The sequence below is a fragment of the Capricornis sumatraensis genome, chromosome 7, assembly GCF_032405125.1.
Source record: "Capricornis sumatraensis isolate serow.1 chromosome 7, serow.2, whole genome shotgun sequence".
In the NCBI taxonomy this organism is placed as follows: domain Eukaryota; kingdom Metazoa; phylum Chordata; class Mammalia; order Artiodactyla; family Bovidae; genus Capricornis; species Capricornis sumatraensis.
Genome location: NC_091075.1, coordinates 9464709 through 9486059, shown reverse-complemented (window position 1 = coordinate 9486059; position 21351 = coordinate 9464709). Strand labels below are relative to the sequence as shown.

Below are 21351 nucleotides of genomic sequence, written 5' to 3'. Positions count from 1 at the left end.
GTGTTCATTGGAAGGACTGATGTTGAAGCTGAAACTCCAATACTTTTGGCCACCTGATGCAAATAGCTGACTCACTTGAAAAGATCCTGATGCTGGGAAAGATTGAGGGCAGGAGGAGAAGGGGACGACAGAGGATGAGATGGTTGGATGGCATCACGGACTTGATGGACACGGGTTTGGGTGGACTCCGGGAGTTGGTGATGGGCAGGGAGGCCTGGCGAACTGCGGTTCTTGGGGTCGCAAAGAGTCAGACACGACTGAGCAACTAAACTGAACTGTAATAGAGGACAAAAAAGTCAAAGTGAAAGTGTTAGTCACTCAGTCCTGTCCAACTCTGCAATTCTATGGACTGTAGCCTGTCAGGTTTCCCTGTCCATGTGGTTCTCCAGACAAGAAAACTGGAGTGGGTTGCCGTGCCCTCCTCCAGGGGATCTTCCTGACCCAGAGATCGAACCCGTGTCTCTTATGTGTCCTGCATTGCTGTTCCCTGCCTAAAGGGAAATATAAGTAATAATAAAAATCTCAATAAACACCTCCATGGTGGTATGCTTTTAGCTCTGCTTATTCTTTCAATCTTCAGCTCTGTGAAGTAGGCCCTCTTATCGCTCCCACTGTACAAATGAGAAAACCAGAGGCACACAGAGGGTGATTAACTAGCCAAGGCTATTCAGCTAGTAAAGGACAGTCCCAAGTTTAAACCCGGCAATCGGACTCGAGTCTGTGCTTTTAGCAAAAAACCTGGTATCCAGCAATTTTGAAAACGCCAGGACTGGCCACTGGGGAATTACTGGAAAAGGGAATCGACAATACGGCCCACAACTCGGAAACAGTGCTAAAAGACCTAGGAAGCCTGCAGTCCCAGGAGAGGGCAGTAAGAAGCCAGGCCACCTGCCCGCACCACTGTGACAGCCCGCGCTCTCTGAAGGGCGGTTACCTTCCGTGACGCCACGGGCGCCGCAGGACACTCATTGGGCCTCTGCTAAACGGCGTCAAATCGCGGGCGTCCAGGGGGAGGCGGGACTTCCGGGGTCCGTGGCGCAAAATTCCGGCCGCGCCGGAAACACCTACTGAGGAGAAGGTATTGGGTACCCGCCTCCTGAAGCGGCTGGGAAATTTTGTGATCCACAGATTTCGAAGAGAAATTGGCGCAAGGGTTCATCCGCTAATTGCCAAGTTTTCGAGGTAGTGGAAAACAAGTCGGGACATGGACAGCCGCTTGCAGGAGATCCGGGAGCGGCAGAAGTTACGTCGACAGCTTCTCGCGCAGCAGGTCCGCGGCCCAGGGAGGGGTCACGAATGCGCGTGCGCCGCGTTTCCCGTCCCTTTCTCCCGGTTTTTCCGTCTCCTCACCTGCCACCCGGCAGCCCTTTCTGGTCTCGCGACTTTAATCCCAGGACCTCTCTACCCTCTCTACCCCGAATCGTTCCCCTTTCATGTTGTGGTCCTTGCGGTGGTGCTAAACCGACCGCCACGCCTGGTCTTCAGCATCATGTGTGGAATGCCCGCCAGGGGTCTGGCATCCTCAGTGATGAGGAAACAAAACTTTGGTGTTTGTGTGTAAGTTATCGCAGTTCACGCGAGGAAAGGGGAGTCGTTAGCCCCTCAGTTTCTCTTCACTGTTTAAATAGCCTTTTGTGTCTTGCCTTTTCTCTTATCAGCGCCTGATTCATGAGATTGTGGCTTCATTGTGAAATAGGTTTACAGTGGTTTTTCCTGGGATAATATCTAAAGACCGCATTGGCAGTAGCCTGAGTGTAAATTTTAGGTTCTGCATCATGGGTGTTGCAGTCGACTGTGTTGTATACGGTATCCTCGTCATTACCCACAGCTAAATGTTTGAATTCTTTTCTCAGTCACAACAGATCTCTCAAAGAGGTAGCATTATCGTCACGTAATGAAACACGGGCGCCGGTGGCTAACGAATTTTTCCCTCAAGTCGTTAACCGCTGGGCCAGTAAGTTGAACCCTGGTTTGTCTCTCCAAAGCTTGTCTTCACCGCTGCTTGCGTGTAAATTGACACGTGCTGATTAGTAGAGTGCACGTGCAGAAAATGCAGATGCCACCTTTGCTTAAAGTCAGAGGCTGTCTTTTCCTTTCTACCCCTCGGATCAGTAACAGTGATGGGGGAAATGCTCATAAGCTTTAATGAGGAATCTTAATAGTTATTCAAAAATAGTTATTCTTTTTTCTGTAATGAATCTTGGTTTTATTAAATGAAAATCAAAGATATAGCTTCTTTTATGACATGATGAAAAGATTTATGTTATGTTATGTTAAAATGTCGGTGTTTGGGGAACTTCTCTGTTGGTCCACTGGTTAGGATTCTGCGATTTCATGGCTGTGGCCCGGGTTCAGTCCCTGGTCTGGGAACTAAGATCTCTTAAGCCCCGTGGTGTAAGCCAAAACGAAAAAAGAAAAAGTGGGTGTTTGGAATTAGATCTGTTTCTGTGCCTCTGACATTATGATTTTTTGACAAATCAGGTATCTTTTTCGAGCCTTCTTTATCCCAATTGCTTTTATCATGTTATGTTTGAAAATGTCCAGTGGCTCTTTATTAGAACCAAGTAAGATTTTGACACTTAAGTTTTGAATTCAGACCTATATTTGACTCAAAATACATACATAAAAAATTATTTCTTGAATGTTTTACTATGTACCAGGAACTCTTGCAGATGTTGGTAAGTCTGCTATGAATGATAGGTTATCCTACCTTTAGAGAACTTAAATAGTGTACAGCATTTAATAATGGCTGCCATTTATTAAGTCCATTTTATGTGTCAAGGGACTTGACAAATTTTTACGTATGTTATTTTATCATACAAGTCAGATGCTATCTGGATCTTATAGGTGAAGAAAATAAAGCTCAAAGAATTTACCTTACATGCTGAAGGTGACAAAACTTAAGTTTGCCAGCTTCAGTCTTAGGCCTTTCTGTGCTCTTTCCAATACACCTGGTTCCCTCTTGGAATAACTGGTTAGATACCATTCCACCTGGGTGAGGATGGCCAGTATAATCAATAGTAGACTTCCACTTTACCAGAAGCCTTTTTTTCACTGACTATGTGAACAAGACAGACTGGTTGCTCTCCAGAAAGTTATTTGTGTGATATAGACATTGTAATTTTTAAGAAGCATCCTTTCTTTCTGATTTCTGTCTATCCTTTATGGCACAGCCCAGGGCAGAACTTTGTGATGAAACTTGGTCTGGAACTCCCTGGTTTAGGCTTTTCTCGCTCTGTGCATCCATTGTCCTGACTGAATGTTGAGGCCACTGCTGTACATCACTCGTACAGACAATTCCAGTTGGGTTAATCTTCTACCCTAATTTTGTTTCTTACCCAAAGTTAGTTTTTAATAAGTTTTTGTTGATTCGTGAACTTCAAAGTAGAGCACAACTCAGCGTATGTAATTTGCTTGATTTGCTTTTGGCTGTTGGATGAAGATATCAGATGCAGTGTATAAGTAAAGTCGCTCAGTCGTGTCCAACTCTTTGCGACCCCATGGACTGTAGCCTATCAGGCTCCTCCGTCCATGGGATTTTCCAGGCAAGAGTGTTGGAGTAGATTGCCATTTCCTTCTCCAGGGGATCTTCCCAACCCAGGAATCGAACCCAGGTCTCCCACATTGCAGGTAGACGCTTTACCGTCTGAGCCACCAGGCAGTGTATAGGCACACACTATGATTGTGGCCATTGATGCTGCCACCAGTAATTTACACCTGCTCTTTAACTTGTAGCTTTGTTTTTAAAAGTAGTATACTTTCAGAGGATACCAAATTGTCATAATTATTCAAATAACATATTTAGTGCTACCACAGTGGAAATGGCAACCCACTCCAGTATTCTTGCTTGGAAAATTCCATGGACAGAGTAGCCTGGTGAGCTACAGTCAAGGGGGAATCACAAAGAATTGGACACGACTGAGCACACACATATACACACCCACAATGGAAAGTCTGTTTAATTACTCCAGTCATTCCACAATTTAAAAAAAGTTGGAATACAAGAAGACGATTATGTATGTAAGCACAATTTGATTTAAAACATTTGTCTTATAAAACATCGTATTCTAATTTAGGCCCTGGCAAGAAATCTCAGTGGTTTATTGACATATTTATTGAGCATCTAATATAAGTAAGACTTTATAATAGCTCCTGAACATTAGATATCAACAGGATAGAGTTCTTCCTCGGTGAGCTAACAATTCAGTGGGGGAAGAAGTAGACAAAAGTCAACATAAAATAATTGATGTGTACAAATATAAAGTATAAAATAATATAAATAGGGAATAAACAAAAGTAAAACAAAATTAGTTTGTATTTTGATCTGAATGAGAACTATGATCTGAATGAGAAAATGAGGTAAGAGAAAAATGCAAGGAGACTACCTGTTCTCTCTCTAGTGTTCATGGAGAACTCTCTGAGGAAGTGACGTGTATTTATCTGAGAACTGAAGGGAGTGGAGTCAGTCACTTTCATGGGAAGAAGGTTAAAAGGCATTTCCCCTACAGGAAGTAGCTGTGGTTTCCAATGAAACAGTAGGGGTCAGGAAAATTTTATGGAAGAGTTAAAATATCAGGAACAGTTAATATATTGGAAGAGGTTTATCATTGGAGAAACCTTAGGGGAGTCATGGAATAGTGTAAAGAGGCAGTGGGAATTAATGTAATTGTGTAATGAAAATTGTTTAATAAAGGCTGGGCTCTAGTATGCTTTCTTTCCTTTTTTGAGCTCAAGGGACTATATAATACAGACTTCCTCATGCTTTTCCTGTGCTTAAAAATATTAAGTGATTCCTCATGGCTTGTAAATTGCTTTCTATACCTTTGGTTTGGTTTTTAAGTGTTCCATGAATTGACGCCACAGTTTGTAGCCAGACTTATCTCAACTGGTGATTTTTTTTTACATTTGTGTTTTGTAGAATTTACCCAACTGCCAGCCATAACTTGCATAACTATTTTTCAGGTATTTGGAAAGTTTAGTATTGTGCCTGTAATCATTATATAAAGACTTGGCTTGAATAAAACCAAATAGTATTTATTACAGTATGGGATAAATAAGGTATAGCACATGAAGTATATGTACTATATAAAATAGATAAGGTATGGTACACAGATGGATGAAAAGTGTTTAACATAATGCCTATCAAACTATAAACCCTGTTACCTGCTTTTTTTTTTGGTTACTACTGCTAAATCATATTTTATTATTTACTTTAAAAGAAGATTGGCTCAAGTTAATTGTTTTGATTTCAGTATAACTTAAAGCATAAAATACTTTTCAGCTGTTGAAATCATTCTTAAATAATGTGGTTTTGTTTCAAGGTACTTACTGTTTTTCCTGGAAGGTAAATATTCCATTTGCTTGCTACGGTAGTTAGGGATTTTTTTTTTTTTTTAATATTTGATGTATTAAATGCTGCTGCCAATGGCTAGAAAGGATGCTTAGTGCATTGTGTTCTAATGTTGAGTTTTGCCTTTTCTCAGTTGGGAGCTGAAAGTGCTGACAGCATTGGTGCTGTGTTAAATAGCAAAGATGAGCAGAGAGAAATTGCTGAAACAAGAGAAACTTGCAGGTCAGTAGAATAATGGCTTTTTATAAATGACATGTTAATATTTGCAAAAGGATCATTGCTTTAGTAAACAATAATCTTCGGTATCAAGTATGTTGTTATGATAAGCATCAGCATACCAATTTGGAAAAAATTGATTTTTATTGTCTATGAATTATGAAATGCTTATTTTTTGAATATAAGTTCTCATTTATGAACCAGTTAGAAAATGGAATATTAGACTGAGAATTAGCTTAGGTACCATATATAATTTTATTTTAAAAATGCTTATTTAAAAAAGAATACCCTAAAAGTAGTATTCATTTGATAGTTCGTAAAGCATTTAGAATTTTTCAGTATTGTAGTTACCAATTAGAACATCAATTTCACTCAAGACAGATTAGAATGATATGTAGAAATTTCTCTTTGCCATACATACCTTATAAAAACTTATTTTCTCATTTGGTTGCTTTCTCAAAAATAAAGTACAGAGTTATTAATCAGGTTATGATACTTCTAAAATTTATAAACCGAGTGAATGGATACTGTTTAGTTAGGAAAAATTTGCCTTATTCTGTCTCTGTAAAACTATCCTTTAATATTAATGAATACATGTATACATCTTATGTATTTGTGAGTGATATTTCAGTTTTAATTTTCAGGGCTTCCTATGATACCTCTGCTCCAAATGCAAAACGTAAGTATCAGGATGAAGGAGAGACAGATGAAGACAAGATGGAAGAATATAAGGCAAGTAGAGAATGGGACAATGTTTTGGTCAAGAAAAAAATAAGTCCTTACAATCTATAGAGTCTTATCTAGAAAAACAAATTTGACAAAAGTTGAATTTTGACAAAATACTGAATGTCAGTAGCATATATGTCACCGTTTATATCAGTTTACTCATTTTAATAGAAGAGGTATGTGGATTAAATCAGGTGATGTATATAAGCATAATGCCTAGTAAGCTCTAGGCAGCAACATTCTTAAATAAGAGAAAGGAGGTAGATGTACCAGAAACGTTGGATAATTGGATCAGTTTTCAGGAGGCTACAGTACTATCTTTTATGAGTTGTGTTGTTCCATCTTAACAGTATAGGGTAGTGCAATTAAAATATTTTGAGAATTCATGGGCTAGATAGCAGTGTAGAAGGATTTCTAACAGAGGCCCAAGGGAAAAAACCCAACTTCTTAACTTGTAGTTGCATTATTTAGGTGAAAAAAAAGTAAAGGGCAAAAAACCTATCTCCATTTTTTCAAATTAACTGTTATACAGCTATATTTAACAGAAGAGAATAAATAGTTTCAGTAAATTTCTTAAGTATAATTACCTAATTTCATAAAAACTATGTTGTGTGTTGGGCTTCCCTGGTGGCTTAGTGGTAGAATGTGCCTGCCAGTGCAGGAGACATAAGAGATGTGGGTTCAGTCCCTGGGTTTGAAAGATCCCCTGGAGAGGGAAATGGCAACCCACTCCAGTATTGCCTAGGAAATCCCATGGACAGAGGGGCCTGGCGGGCTACAGTCCATGCGGTTGCAAAGAGTTGGACACAACTTAGTGAAACAATATTGTGTGTTGGTTGCATTTGATATATCCTAGTATATAACTTAAATATTTGTGATTATGTTAGATTAAAGCATATACAGTTCCTCATATTTTAACATCTTTGACTTATGAAATAGTGATTTCTTTTGGTTTGCTCTAGTGGAAATAAAATTGCCCCATTGGTGGGCCTATCTTTCATGATTTAAGCTAAATTCTAATAATTTAAAGTTTTATATCTAAGGTAAATCTAGCTAACTTAGTCAACAGAATTAGTAGTTGTAGACAGGTATTGAGAATGAAAAGGAAATTTTTCTTATAAACATAGCTAATGATGAGAAAGCAAAGACTTCATTGTTTGACTTTAATGGTAATTTGAAAAATTTATGTCTTAGGGAAATAAAATATTTATGAGTGTTAATACTTATGATGTAATACATAAGATTCCTTATACATAAAATATCTACTTAATCTTCCTTTTTTAAGGATGAATTAGAAATGCAACAGGAGGAAGAGAATTTGCCATATGAAGAAGAGATTTATAAAGATTCTAGTACTTTTCTTAAGGTAAATAATTTTCAAATCTTTAAATTTTCATGTTTCAGCTTTGTGCCCGAAAAGATTTTAAATACTTATTTATGTTTAAGATTTTTTTTTCAGTTATTGAAGGATCATTATTGTTATAAAATAAAATATCATTTAAAATTATTCATGACATGTTCTTCTGATGCTTGGTTATTAATATCTATAGATAACTGAATTATAAACTATCATTTTAGTAGTGATGTTTTTTATTTTTTAAATCTATCAGTTAGCTTATATTTTGCTTGGCCTCATAGTAAAAAATAAAGCTCCAAGTTAATGTATCTGCCACCAGAATGAAAGCTATTAATTTAATTTTGACTTTTTCTTTAGGGAACACAGAGTTTAAATCCCCATAATGATTACTGCCAACATTTTGTAGACACTGGACATAGACCCCAGAATTTCATCAGGGATGTAGGTATGTCTGATTTGTTGGGGATATGTGATTGCTGGCTGTCGGTTACATGCATGTAATTTATCCATTTTGTGGTTTATTTCTAACAAATTACTTTTTCCTGACTTGGCTTCCCCTTTCCATTCATAGTACTTCTTGTAAATGCTCTTTTTCTGTCAAGCAGTGTTGCTTTTTTCCTTCTTCCTTCCTTTCCTTCATTTTGTTTCTGTGATTATTCCTCATTTTTATTTCGCCTTTATTTATTCCTTCTTTGATGCTCTTCCTTTCTTTAGGTAAATCTGATTTTTTGACCTATGTCATTTTCCTTTCCTCTAAGAATTTTTTTTAACATTTCTTGCAAGATAGGCCTACTAGCAACAAATTCCCTTAGTTTTTGTTTCTCTGAGAAAGTCTTTATTTCTCCTTTACTTTTGAAAGATTAATTTTATAAAGTACAGAATTCTGGATTGGTGTTTTCTTTCTTTCAGTACTTTAAATATTTTACTTCACTCTCCTTTTGCTTGCTTTTTTCCAAGAAGTTGGATATAATTCTTAACTTTGTTCCATAGTAGTGTTTTGTTTTTTTTTCCTGGTTTCTTTTAGGACTTTATTTCTATAGCTTGAAAACGATATGCGTAGGTATAGTTGAGTTTTTCTTTTTTCTTTTTTTCGGTATGTATCCTGTTTGGTACTCTCTGAGCTTCCTTCATCTGGGGTTTGATGTCTGACATTAATTTGTGAAATGTTTAGTCATTATTTTGTTTATTTTTGATTTCTTCATATCTTAGTTGTGGCATGTGAGCTCACTGTTGTGGCTCAGTAGTGTGGCACATGGACTTAGTTGTCCTGCTGCATGTGGGGTCTTAGTTCCCCAATCAGGGATCGAACCGTCATCCCCTGAATTGCAAGGTGGACTCTTAACGACTGACCCACCAGGGAAGTCCCCTCAGTTGTTATTGATTCAGATATTTCTTCTGTTCCTGTGGTTTTTGTCTTCTGATATTGCCATTATACCTTTTGTAGTTATCTCATGTTCCTTGGATAGTCTTTTTTCCCCCCAATTTTTGTTCCCTTTACTTTTCAGTTTTTGAGATTTCTGTTGAGATATCCTCAAGCTCAGATCCTTTCCTCAGCTGTGTTCAGTCTATCAGTATGCTCATCAGAGGCAGTATCCCTGCAGTTTTGAAAATAGCTTGATTAAGATAATTTATGTACTATACAATTCACCCATTTAAAGAATATAATTTAATTTTTTTAAAGTATCTACAGGTTTGTGCAGCCATCACCACCATCTAATTTTAGACCTTTTTTAAAAATTGAGATATAGTTGACTTACAATATTATATAAGTTTTAGATGTACAAATAGTGGTTCACAGTTTTTAAAGTTTATACTTCATTTATGGTTAATGTAAAGTATTGGCTATATTCTCTCTGCTGAACATTATGCTTGTAACTTATTATATATAGAGAAATTTGTATTTCTTAATTCCCTCCCCAATTTTGCTCTACCTCTTCTATCCCCACTGGTAACCACTAATTTGTTTTCTGAGTCTATTTGTTATATTCACTAGGTTGCTCTTTATTTTTTAGATTTCACATGTGAGACACAATATATGGTATTTGTCTTTCTGACTTATTTCACCAAGTATATTCTCCTCCATGTTGTTGCAAATGGTGAAAAAAATAATCACTTTTTTATGGCTGAGTAGTACTCCATTGCATATGTATATGTACCACGTCTTCTTTATTCTTTCATATGTTGATGGGCATTTAGGTTGCTTCCATGTCTTGGCTGTTGTAAATAATGCTGCTAAGAACATTGGGTGCATGTGTCTTTTTGAATTAGTGTTCTTAAGATACATACCCAGGAGTGGAATTTCTGTATTCATATAGTTACTTCTATTTTTAGTTTTTTGAGAAAGCAGTATGATAGTTCTGTACTGTTTTCCACAGTTGCTGCAACCAGTTTACATTCCTACCAACAATATTACACATCCTTAGAACATTTTTATCTCCCCTAAAGAAATTCAGTACTCTCAGTCATTAGCAGTCAATTCCCATTCCTTCATTGTGGTTTTCATCTGCATTTCCCTAGTGACTAACGATATTAAAAATCTTTTTCTATGCTTATTTTCCATTTAAATAGCTATTTTGGGGAAATGTCTAAAAGCTTTTTTTTTTTGGTATTTGACTTTTATTGAAAGAGTTCTTTATCTATTCTCAGTGTAAGTCCTTTATCAGATGTATGATTTGAAAATATTTTCTTCCATTCTGTGGGTTGTCTTTTCACTTCTTTGATGGCGCCATTTGCCACACAAAAATTTTATTTTGATGTAATCCAATATATTTTTCTTTTTTTGCTTGTAAGAATGTTTTCATGGTCACAATTTAGATGTAGCACAAAAAGTTATAATGGTGAGATAGGCCAGTTACAGAATGACAAAAATGCACACACTTAAAGAGGTACTTAAAATATTAGTAGTACATATATAAATACATACACTTTTATGAGCTACCAAAAATAGTGATTCTCATAGAAGAAGAGAATACAGCAGTGGTTGTCAGAGGCTGGAGAGAGAGGAACATGAGAAGTTGTTGTGCAGCTGGCATAAAGTTTCAGTTATGCAAGATAAATTAATTCTGTAGATCTTGTTGTTCAGTCGCTCAGTTGTGTCTGACTCTATGACCCCATGGACCACAGCATGCAAGGCTTCCCTGTCCTTCACTGTCTCCTGGAATTTGCTCAAACTCACGTCCATCAAATTGGTGATGCCATCCAACTATCTCAACCTCTGCCTCCCCTTTCTCCTCTTGCCATCAATCTTTCCCAGCATCACTTTTCCAGTGAGTCAGCTCTTTGCATCAGGTGGTCAGAGTATTAAGAGCTTCAACTTTAGCATCAGTCCTGATGAATATTCAGGGTTAATTTCCTTTAAGATTGACTGGTTTGATCTCCTTGCCATCCAAGGGATCTCAAGAGTCTTTTTTATCACCACATTTCAGAAGCATCAATTCTTCAGTGCTCAGCCTTTAATAGTGCAACTCTCATAGCCCTGTGTGACTACTGGAAAAACCGTAACTTTGACTATATGGACATTTGTCAGCAAATTGATATCTCTGCTTTTTAATACACTGTCTAGGTTTGTAATAGTTTACAGCCCAGGAAATAAAATCTATCACTGTTGCCATTTTTTTTCCCCATCTATTTGCCATGAAGTGATGGGACCAGATGCCATTATCGTAGTTTTTTGAATGTTGAGTTTTAAGTCAGCTTTTTCACTCTCCTCTTTCACCTTCTTTAAGAAACTCTTTGGTTCCTCTTTGCTTTCTGCCATTGGAGTGGTGTCATCTGCATATCTGAGGTTATTGATATTTCTCCTGGCAATCTTGATTCCAGCTTGTGATTCAACCAGCTCCTTACTTTCCATGATGTACTCTGTATATGAGTTAAATAAGCAGGGTGACAATGTACAGCCTTGACGAACTCTTTTTGCAATTTGGAACCAGTCTGTTGTGCCATGTCCTGTTCTAAATGTTGCTTCTTGACCTGCATACAGGTTTCTCAGGAGGCAGATAAGGTGGTCTGGTAGTCCCACCTCTTGAAGAATTTTCTACAGTTTCTTGTGATGCACACAGTTGAAGGCTTTAGTGTAGTCAATAAAGCAGAAGTAGATGTTTTTCTGAAATTCCCTTGCTTTTTCTATGATCCAAAGGATGTTGGCAATGTGATTTCTGGTTCTCTGCCTTTCTGAAATACAGCTTGTACATTGAGAAATCTGGAAGTTCTCGATTCATGTACCACTGAAGCCTAGCTTGAAGGATTTTGAGCATTACCTTGCTAGTATGTGAAATGAGCGTAATTGTGTGGTAGTTTGAACATTTTTTGGCATTGCCTTTCTTTGGGATTAGAATGAAAACTGATCTTTTCCAGTCCTGTGGCCACTCCTGAGTTTTCCAAATTTGCTGGCATATCATCTTTTAGAATTTGAAATAGCTCAGCTAGAATTCCATCACCTCCACTAGCTTTGTTTATATTACTGCTTCCTAAGGAAGAAGCACAAGCTGGAATCAAGATTGCCGGGAGATATATCGATACCTCAGATATGCAGATGACACCACCCTTATGGCAGAAAGTGAAGAGGAACTAAAAAGTCTCTTGATGAAAGTGAAAGAGGAGAATGAAAAAGTTGGCTTAGGGCTCAACATTCTGAAAACGAAGGTCATGGCATCTGGTCCCATCACTTCATGGGAAATAGATGGAGAAACAGTGGAAACAGTGGCAGACTTTATTTTGGGGGGGCTCCCAAATCACAGCAGATGGTGATAGCAGCCATGAAATTAAAAGATGCTTACTCTTTGAAAAGAAAGTTACGACCAACCTAGATAGCATATTCAAAAGCAGAGACATTACTTTGCCAACAAAGGTCCGTAGAGTCAAGGCTATCATTTTTCCAGTGGTCATGTGGATGTGAGAGTTGGACTGTGAAGAAAGCTGAGTACAGAAGAATTGATGCATTTGAACTGTGGTGTTGGAGAAGACTCTTGAGAGTCCCTTGGACTGCAAGAAGATCCAACCAGTCCATTCTAAAGAAGATCAGTCCTGGGTGTTCATTGGAAGGACTGATGCTAAACCTGAAACTCCAATACTTTGGCCACCTCATGCGAAGAGTTGACTCATTGGAAAAGACTCTGATGCTGGGAGGGGTTGAGGGCAGGAGGAGAAGGGGATGACAGAGGATAAGATGGCTGGATGGCATCACTCACTCGATGGACATGAGTTTGAGTGAACTCCGGGAGTTGGTGATGGACAGGGAGGCCTGGCGTGCTGCAGTTCATGGGGTTGTAAAGAGCTGGACACGACTGAGCTACTGAACTGAAGGCCCACTTGACTTCATACTCCAGGAGGTCTGGCTTTAGGTGAGAGATCACACCATCATGGTTACCCGGGTCATTAAGACCTTTTTTGTAAAGTTTTCAGTGTATTTTTACCACTTCTTTTTATATCTCTTCTGCTTCTGTTCCATACTGTTTATGTTCTTTATTGTGCCCATCTTTGCATGAAATGTTCCCTTTATATCTCTGATTTTCTTGAAGAGGTCTCTAGTCTTTCCCATTCTGTTGTTTTCCTCTATTTTTTTGCACTGATCACTTAGGAATGCTTTCTTATCTCTCCTTGCTATTCTTTGGGACTCTGCATTCAAATGGATACATCTTTCCTTTTCTTCTTTGCCTTTCACTTCTGTTCTTTTCTTGGCTATTTATAAAGCCTCCTCAGACAATCATTTTACCTTGTTGTATTTCTTTTTCTTTGGAATGATTTTAGTCACTACCTCCTATACAATGTTATGAACCCCATCCATAGTTCTTCAGGCACACTCTTATCAGATCTAATTCCTTGAATCTATTTGTCACTTCCACTGTATAATCATAATGGATTTGATTTGGGTTGTACCTGAATGGTCTAGTGGCTTTCCCTACTTTATTCAGTTTAAGTCTGAATTTTGCAATAAGGAGTTCATGATTTGAGCCACAGTCAGCTCCTGGTCTTGTTTTTGCTCACTGTATAGAGCTTCTCCATCTTTTCCATCTGGTGAGGTCCATGTATAGAGTTGTCTCTTGTGATGTTGGAAGAGGGTGTTTGTTATGACCAGTGTGTTCTCTTGGCAAAAGTCTCTTAGTCTTTGCCCTGCTTCATTTTGTACTCCAAGGCCAGACTTGCCTGTTATTTCAGTTGTCTCTTGATTTCCTACTCTTTTCATCATAGGGACATTCCAGGCCCCTATGATGAAAAGATTCTATAAATCTGCTGTATAGCAAATTGTCTATACTCAGCAATACTGCTGACCATAGTCAACAATACTTCAAAAAATTTAAGACGATATATTTTAACTTACTTAAAGATACTTGTTGGGTCGCCAAGTTGTATCTGACTCTTTGTGACCCCATGGACTGCATCACGCCAGGCTTTGATGTCCCTCACCATCTCCCAGAATTTGCCCAAGTCATGCCTATTGAATTAGTGACACCATCCAACCATCTTCCTCTGTTGCCATCTTCTCCTGCTTTCAATCTTTCCCAGCATCAGGGTCTTTTCTAATGAGTTCGCTCTTTGCATCAGGTGGCCAAAGGATTGGAACTACAGCTTTAGCATCAGTCCTTCCAAAGAATGTTCATGGTTGATTTCCTTTAAGATTTGATTTGGTTTGATCTCCTTGCTTTCCAAGGGACTCTCAAGAATCTTCTCCAGCACTAATTCAAAAGCATCAGTTCTTTGGTGCTCAGCCTTCTTTACGGTCCGACTTTCACATCTGTACATGACTCCTGGAAAGATCATAGCTTTGATTGACTATAAGGACCTTTGTTGGCCAAGTGATGTCTTTGCTTTTTAACACACTGTCTAGATTTGCCGTAGTTTTCCTGCCAAGAAGCAGTTTCTAATTTTATGGCTGCAGTCACCGTCCATGGTCATTTTAAAGCCCAAGAAGAGAAAATTTGTCACTGCTTTCCCCTTTTCCTCTTCTCTTTGCCCTGAAATGATGGGAATGGATGCCATGATCTTGGTTTTTTTAATATTAAGTTTTGAGCCAGCTTTTTCACTCTCCTCTTTCACCCTCATCAAAAGGCTCTTTAGTTCCTCTTCATGCTCTGCCATTAGAGTGGTATCACCTGCATATCTGAAGTTGTTGATATTTTTCCTGGCCACCTTGATTCCAGCTTATAACTCATCCAGCCTAGTATTTCCAATGATGTATTTTGTATATAAGTTAAATAAACAGGGTTGACAATACCAGCCTTGTCCTACTCCTTTCTCAATCCTGAACCAGTCAGTTGTTCCCAGTAGGGGTCTAACTGTTGCTTCTTGACCTGTACAGGTTTCTCAGGAGACAGGTAATATGGTCTGATAGTCTCATCTCTTTACTTTTCTACAGTTTGTTATGATCCATACAGTCAAAGGCTTTAGTGTAGTCAGTGAAACAGAGGTAGATGTTTTTCTGGAATTCCCTTGCTTGGTCTGTGATCCGGTGAAGGTTGGCAATCAGCCTGATTCCTCTGCCTTTTCTGAATGCAGCTTGCTTAAATTTCTGGAAGTTCTTAGTTCATGTAATGTCAAAGCCTGCCTTGGAGGATTTTGAACATAACCTTACTAGCATGGGAGATGAGTGCAGTTATCCATTGGTTTGAACATTCTTTAGTACTATCCTTCTTGGGGGTTGGGATGAGGATTGACCTTTTCCAGTCCTGTGATCACTGCTAGATTTTCCAAATTTGCTGACTTATTGAGTGCAGAGCTTTAATAGCATCATCTTTTAGGATTTTAAATACCTGCTGGAATTTCGTCACCTCCACTAGCTTTTTGGCAGCAGTGCTTCCTAAGACCCATGTGACTTCACACTCCAGGATGTCTGACTCTGAATGAGAGACTACACCATCGTGGTTAGCCAGGTCATTAAGATCTTTTTTGTTCAGTTCTTCTGTGCGTTTTTTCCATCTCTTCTTGATCTCTTCTGCTTCAATTAGGTCTTTACTGTTTCTGTCCTTTTTGTGTCCATCTTTGGATGAAATGTTCCTTTGATATTTCCAGTCTTCTTGAAGAGATCTCTAGCCTTACGCTTTCTGTTGTTTTCCTCTATTTCTTTGTACTGTTCATTGAAGAAGACCTGCTCTCTTGCTATTTTCTGGAACTCTGCCTTTAGTTGGGTGAACCTTTCCATTTCACCCTTTCTTTTTGCTTCTCTTCTTTCCTCAGCTATTTGTAAAGCCTCCTTCTTGCCTTTTTTTGTTGGGATGGTGGTGTTTGCTGCCTCCTGTACAGTATTACAGACCTCTGTCCATAGTTCTTCAGGCACTCTGTTCACTGGATCTAATCATTTGAGTCTATTTGTCACCTCCCCTGATGTTCATAGGGAATTTGATTTAAGTCTTACCTGACTGGCCTAGTAGTTTTTGCCACTTTTCTTTAGTTTAGGCTTGAATTTTGTTATGAGGAGCTGATGATCTGAACCACAGTCAGCTCCAGGTCTTGTTTTTGTTGACTCTATACAGCTTCTCCATCTTCAGCTGTGAAGAATGTAATCAATCTGATTTCAGTATTGACCATTTGGTGATGTCCATGTGTAAAGTCATCTCTTGTGTTGTTTTGAAAGGGTGTTTGCTATGACAAGAGTATTCTCTTGGCAAAATTCTGTCAGCCATTGCCCTGCTTCATTTTGTACTCCAAGGCCAGACTTGCCTGTTATTCCAGGTATCTCTTGGGCTCCTACTTTGCATTCCAATCCCTTATGATGAATCAGTTCAGTTCAGTCACTCAGTCATGTCTGACTCTTTGTGACCCCGAACTGCAGCATGCCAGGGTTCCATGCCATCACCAACTCCCAGAGTTCACTCAAACTCATGCCCATTGAGTTGGTGATGCCATCCAACCATCTCATCCTCTGTTGTCCCCTTCTCCTCCTGCCCTCAATCTTTCCCAGCATCAGGGTCTTTTTCCAGTGAGTCAGTTCTTCGAGTCAGGTGGCCAGAATATTGGAGTTTCAGCTTCAGCGTCAGTCCTTCCAATGAATATTCAGGAATGATTTCCTTTAGGATGGACTGGTTGGATCTCCTTGCAGTCCAAGGGACTCTCAAGAGTCTTCCCAGCACTGCAGTTCAGTAGCATCAATTCTTCGGCACTTGGCTTTCTTTATGATGAATAGGACACCTTTTTTTTGGTGTTCTAGAAAGTCTTCTAGGTCTTCATAGAACTGATCAGCTTCTTCAGCATTGGTGGTAAGGGCATAGACTTGGATTACTGTGATATAGAAGAGTTTGCCTTGAAAACGAACTGAAATCATTCTGTCATTTTTAAAGTTGCACCCAAATGCTGCATTTCAGACTCTCTTGTTGATTATAAGGGCTACTCCATTTCTTTTAAGGGATTCTTTTTTTTTTTTTAATTGAAGGATAATTGCTTCACAAAATTTTGTTGTTTTTTATCAAACGTCAACATAAATCACACATGTCCCTTTCCTTTTAAAACTCCCTCCCATCTCCCTCCCCATCCCACCCCTCTAGGTTGATACAGAGCCCCTGTTGGAGTTTTCTGAGAAATACAGCAAATTCCAGTTGGCTATCTATTTTACATATGGTAATGTAAGTTTGCATGTTACTCTTTCCATACATCTCATCCTCTCCTCCCCTCTCTCCATGTCCATAAGACTTCTGTCTGTTTCTGCATTGCTGCCCTATAAATAAATTCTTCAGTACCATTTTTTCAGATTCTATATATATGTGTTAGAATATAATATTTATCTTTCTCTTTCTGACTCACTTCACTCTGTATAATAGGGTCTACATTCATCCATCTCATCAGAATTGACTCAAATGCATTCCTTTTTTATGGCTGAGTATATGTAGCACAAATTCTTTATCCATTCATCTGTCGATGGACATCTAGGTTGCTTCCCTTAGGGATTCTTATCCACAGTAATAGGTCCAATGATTATCAAAATTAATTTCACCCATTCCCAACCATTTTATTTCATGGATTCCTAAGATGTTGATATTTACTCTTGCCATATCCTGCTTGACCATGTCCTTGATTCATGAATCTAACATTGCAGGTTCCTATGGAATGCTATTCTTTAAAACACCCGATTTTACTTACATCACCAGACCCATCCACACCTGAGTGTTGTTTCTGCTTTGGCCCAGCCGCTTCATTCTTTCTGGAGCTATTAGTAGTTGTACTCCACTCTTCCCCTGAAGCATATTGGACGCTTCCAGCCTGAACGGCTCATCTTTCAGTGTCACATCTTTTTGCCTATCTATACAGTTCATAGAGTTCTCAAGGCTTGTGTACTGGAGTGGTTTGCCGTTCTCTCCTCCAGTGGATCACATTTTGTCAGAACGCTCCACTGTGACTCATCTGTCTTGGGTGGCCCTTCACAGCATGGCTCATAGCTTCATTGAGTTATGCAAGCCTGTTCGCCATGACAAGGCAGTGATCCATGAAGGGGTTTTACTGCACATACACACCAAAACCAGAGGAACACAAAGAAACTTCTGAAGGTTATTAATATGTCTTACCTTGATTGTGGTTATGGTTTCACAGCTATATGCATATGTTAAACCTCATCAGATTGCATCCATTAAATGTAAGTTTAATGTATAAGGTTTTTGTTTATCAACTATACCTCAATCAATTTATCAAAAATACTTCAGTAAAGCTTTTTTTTTTTTTTTAAGGTTATAAGTAATATAGCCAAATTTCATTATTGGCCTTTCTGCTTTTAAGACGTTTTATTTCTCCAAGGCAAAGAAAATGTACTTAGGAAACTATTATAGATTGAGAAAAAGTTGTACCTCTGTTTTGTAGATGATTGAGAGCTGACTCTACTGTGATTGAAACTCGAATATAATAAAATCTTCAAACTTGTTTCATTTGAAATTTGATCTGTAACCACTGATTAAGGATGCTTTACAAAATCTTTCATTTTTTTTAATCTTTGATATTAGGGTTGTGAGATGTACTTTGGTTTTTAACTTAAGATGATTATTATTCTTGTAAGGAAGGAGGATAAAGTAAAATAAGATCTTTTAGGAATCTTTGATATTCAAAGCCCTGCTTACCCCTACATTTGTTTAAACAGGCATTATGCTGTTTTACCTACAATCTCTTCTGAGGTTCAAAGATTTAAATATTTTTGAGGACATAGAAACAATGAGGCTCCTGCTTTTAACCTTTCTGGGACTTGGAGGTGTTTTTGAAGATCCTAGGCTTGAAAATATATATGAGGATTTGGTTTATAATATGTGGAGATCTGAAATCTTTAAAACTATAAATACTGATATAGGATATGTTCTTAGAGAAAATGACTTGTCTTGGAGTCGGTAGTACAATATAGATGAGTAATCAGAGTGAGTGAGATGAGAGCTAATCGACTAATAGGGACTCATTATCTTCCTGCCTAAATTTGTTCTGGGATTGTGTCCATAATTTAAGCCATTTAAGATCGTCAGTAGTAAGGATAAGAAATCTTATTTTCTCTGCTTTGGATAACTGTCAAACTAAGGGAAAACTGAACAGTCACTAGATCTTTGGGAGAGTTGTTTTTTTGTTTTTTGTTTTTTTAGCGAAAATAAAAGGAAAAAAGCATGAATAAAAAAAATTTCTTTTCCTGAGAACAGAATGTCTAAACTTGATATTTTAAGCAGATTATTTAATACAATAAGTTTGAAAAATTAAATGGTTAATTGACTTAAACCATCTTGCCTTTAAAACACCTGGGTGTTTGCCTACATATGAAATTAGGGTCATTAGGTATAAAATGTGTTTATGAAGTATTTAAAGATACTCAAAACTAACTTTTTTACAGAGGATGCGAGAATGATAAGTTGGTTGTGTCTTATTTTGTTTTCCTGAGTGGGCTTATCACCTTTGAATTCACTGATACTCAATTGTATTGAAATTTGGAATTTACTATTTTTCCTCCCCAGGTTTGGCCGACAGATTTGAAGAATACCCTAAACTGCGGGAGCTCATCAGACTGAAGGATGAGTTAATAGCTAAATCTAACACTCCTCCTATGTAAGTGGGGTTTTTTCTTCCCAACTCAGGCTTAAAATATTAGTCTTTTTGTCATGTAACCTTTCTGAAGTTTGAAAAAAATTCAGCATCTTTGAAAGGTTAACACACTCTTTTTTCTTTATAGTGAAATGTATTAGTTTGAAACTCTGGCACTGAGTACACAGTAGGTTGTCATTTTATTTGTTTACAGTTTACTGGATAATTTAGAGTATATTTAAGTTTTTTTTTTTTTAAGAAAATCTTATTTATTGTATTCTTAACTGTCTTTAAATGTTTTTAAATATCTTTTCTTCTCAAAAATTACATATTGAAGAAAGTTAGAAAACTTAAGAGAGAGAAAATAAATGAAAGTTAATTATAACTTGGCATCTAGGGATACTATTCTTAACATTTTGGAATACAAAAATTCATTTTAACCTTTGCTAACAGAATGATGTTTCCCTCAAAAAATGTGTTTAATCCTTAAAATTGGAGACTCTTTAGCTTACTTTGAACATATTATACACTTAACAATTTGCTAAAATGTATGTTATTAATGATTAGTGAAGAACCACAAAGATAACTGAGTTTGTAGAAAAATTTTTAACAGGCTAATATTTATCATATTTAGAAATATTTTACATTTAAAGTAACTTATGCATGCATGCATGCTAAGTTGCTTCAGTCATGTCCGACTCTTTGTGACCCTATGGACTGTAGCCCTCCAGGCTTCTCTGTCCATGGGATTATGCAAGCAAGAATACTGGAGTGGGTTGCCATGCCCTCCTCCAGGGGATCTTCCCAACCTAGGGATTGAACCTGGGACTTCTGCATTGCAGGTGAATTCTTAACCGCTGAGCCACTGGGGAAGCCCCGAAGTGTTTTATATTTATATTGAAATACCTTCATACTGTGTAGAAATAACCATTAAATAAAGGCTAGTAGTAATTTATACTAGATGGCTGGAAAGGACTGTTAATATAAACACTATTGCTAACAAACAAACTAGCAAAAGAAAATTATGTCTAGCTTTAGAAACTTTTTTAGACGGAGGAATTTAAAACAAAACAATTTTTCTAAAGGACAATTGCAGGAAAAATAATGTGATATTCCTCGAAGTATTATGATAATGGAAAGGGACTCAGACACTCACATCTGAGTATGGATTTTCAGTATAAAAATGGGAGAGGTTTATGCTCAAGATGTTCCTGTGGGTTCATGGTTTTGCTTTGCAGTATGATTCTATCCATGTCCTCAGGAAGAACAATGGTAGAATATTTTACTGTCTGTACTAAGGAGAGAGATTCCTCCATAAAAAGGTATTTAGTTATTAGCTCATGATGACTTTGAAATAGTATTAGGAAATATTTAAGAAACATTTTTTCATTACCATCTGTAATCTCTTACTTTTTATGTTTTAATCAAATAGGTACTTACAAGCAGATATAGAAGCCTTTGACATCAGAGAACTGACGCCCAAATTTGATGTGATTCTTCTTGAACCACCTTTAGAAGAATATTACAGAGAGACCGGCATCACTGCTAATGAAAAATGCTGGACTTGGGATGATGTATGATGAAACTTTCTACATTGTAATGAATTATTTATTTTTCAAATGAATATATCTTTATATGATCAGAGAATAATACTATAAATACTGTTTTAGGAATTATAAATACAGATTTATAGTATATATTATGGCTAAAGATGTAAGGTACAGTAACAATTATTATA

The 21351-nt window shown here is 37.6% G+C and overlaps 1 protein-coding gene across 1 annotated transcript in view; it reads left to right on the top strand.

The window, feature by feature from the left end:
• The first annotated feature begins 1101 nt into the window (after positions 1–1101).
• The window catches only part of METTL14 (methyltransferase 14, N6-adenosine-methyltransferase non-catalytic subunit), a 38658-nt gene continuing 18408 nt past the window's right edge, over positions 1102–21351 (top strand). Inside the window, exons 1-7 of the mRNA XM_068975271.1 lie at positions 1102–1270; positions 5484–5572; positions 6211–6298; positions 7578–7658; positions 8007–8094; positions 19547–19637; positions 21046–21187. Coding sequence (XP_068831372.1) covers positions 1205–1270; positions 5484–5572; positions 6211–6298; positions 7578–7658; positions 8007–8094; positions 19547–19637; positions 21046–21187 — 645 coding nt within the window. The 5' untranslated portion in view covers positions 1102–1204. The remainder of the gene's footprint in view (positions 1271–5483; positions 5573–6210; positions 6299–7577; positions 7659–8006; positions 8095–19546; positions 19638–21045; positions 21188–21351) is intronic.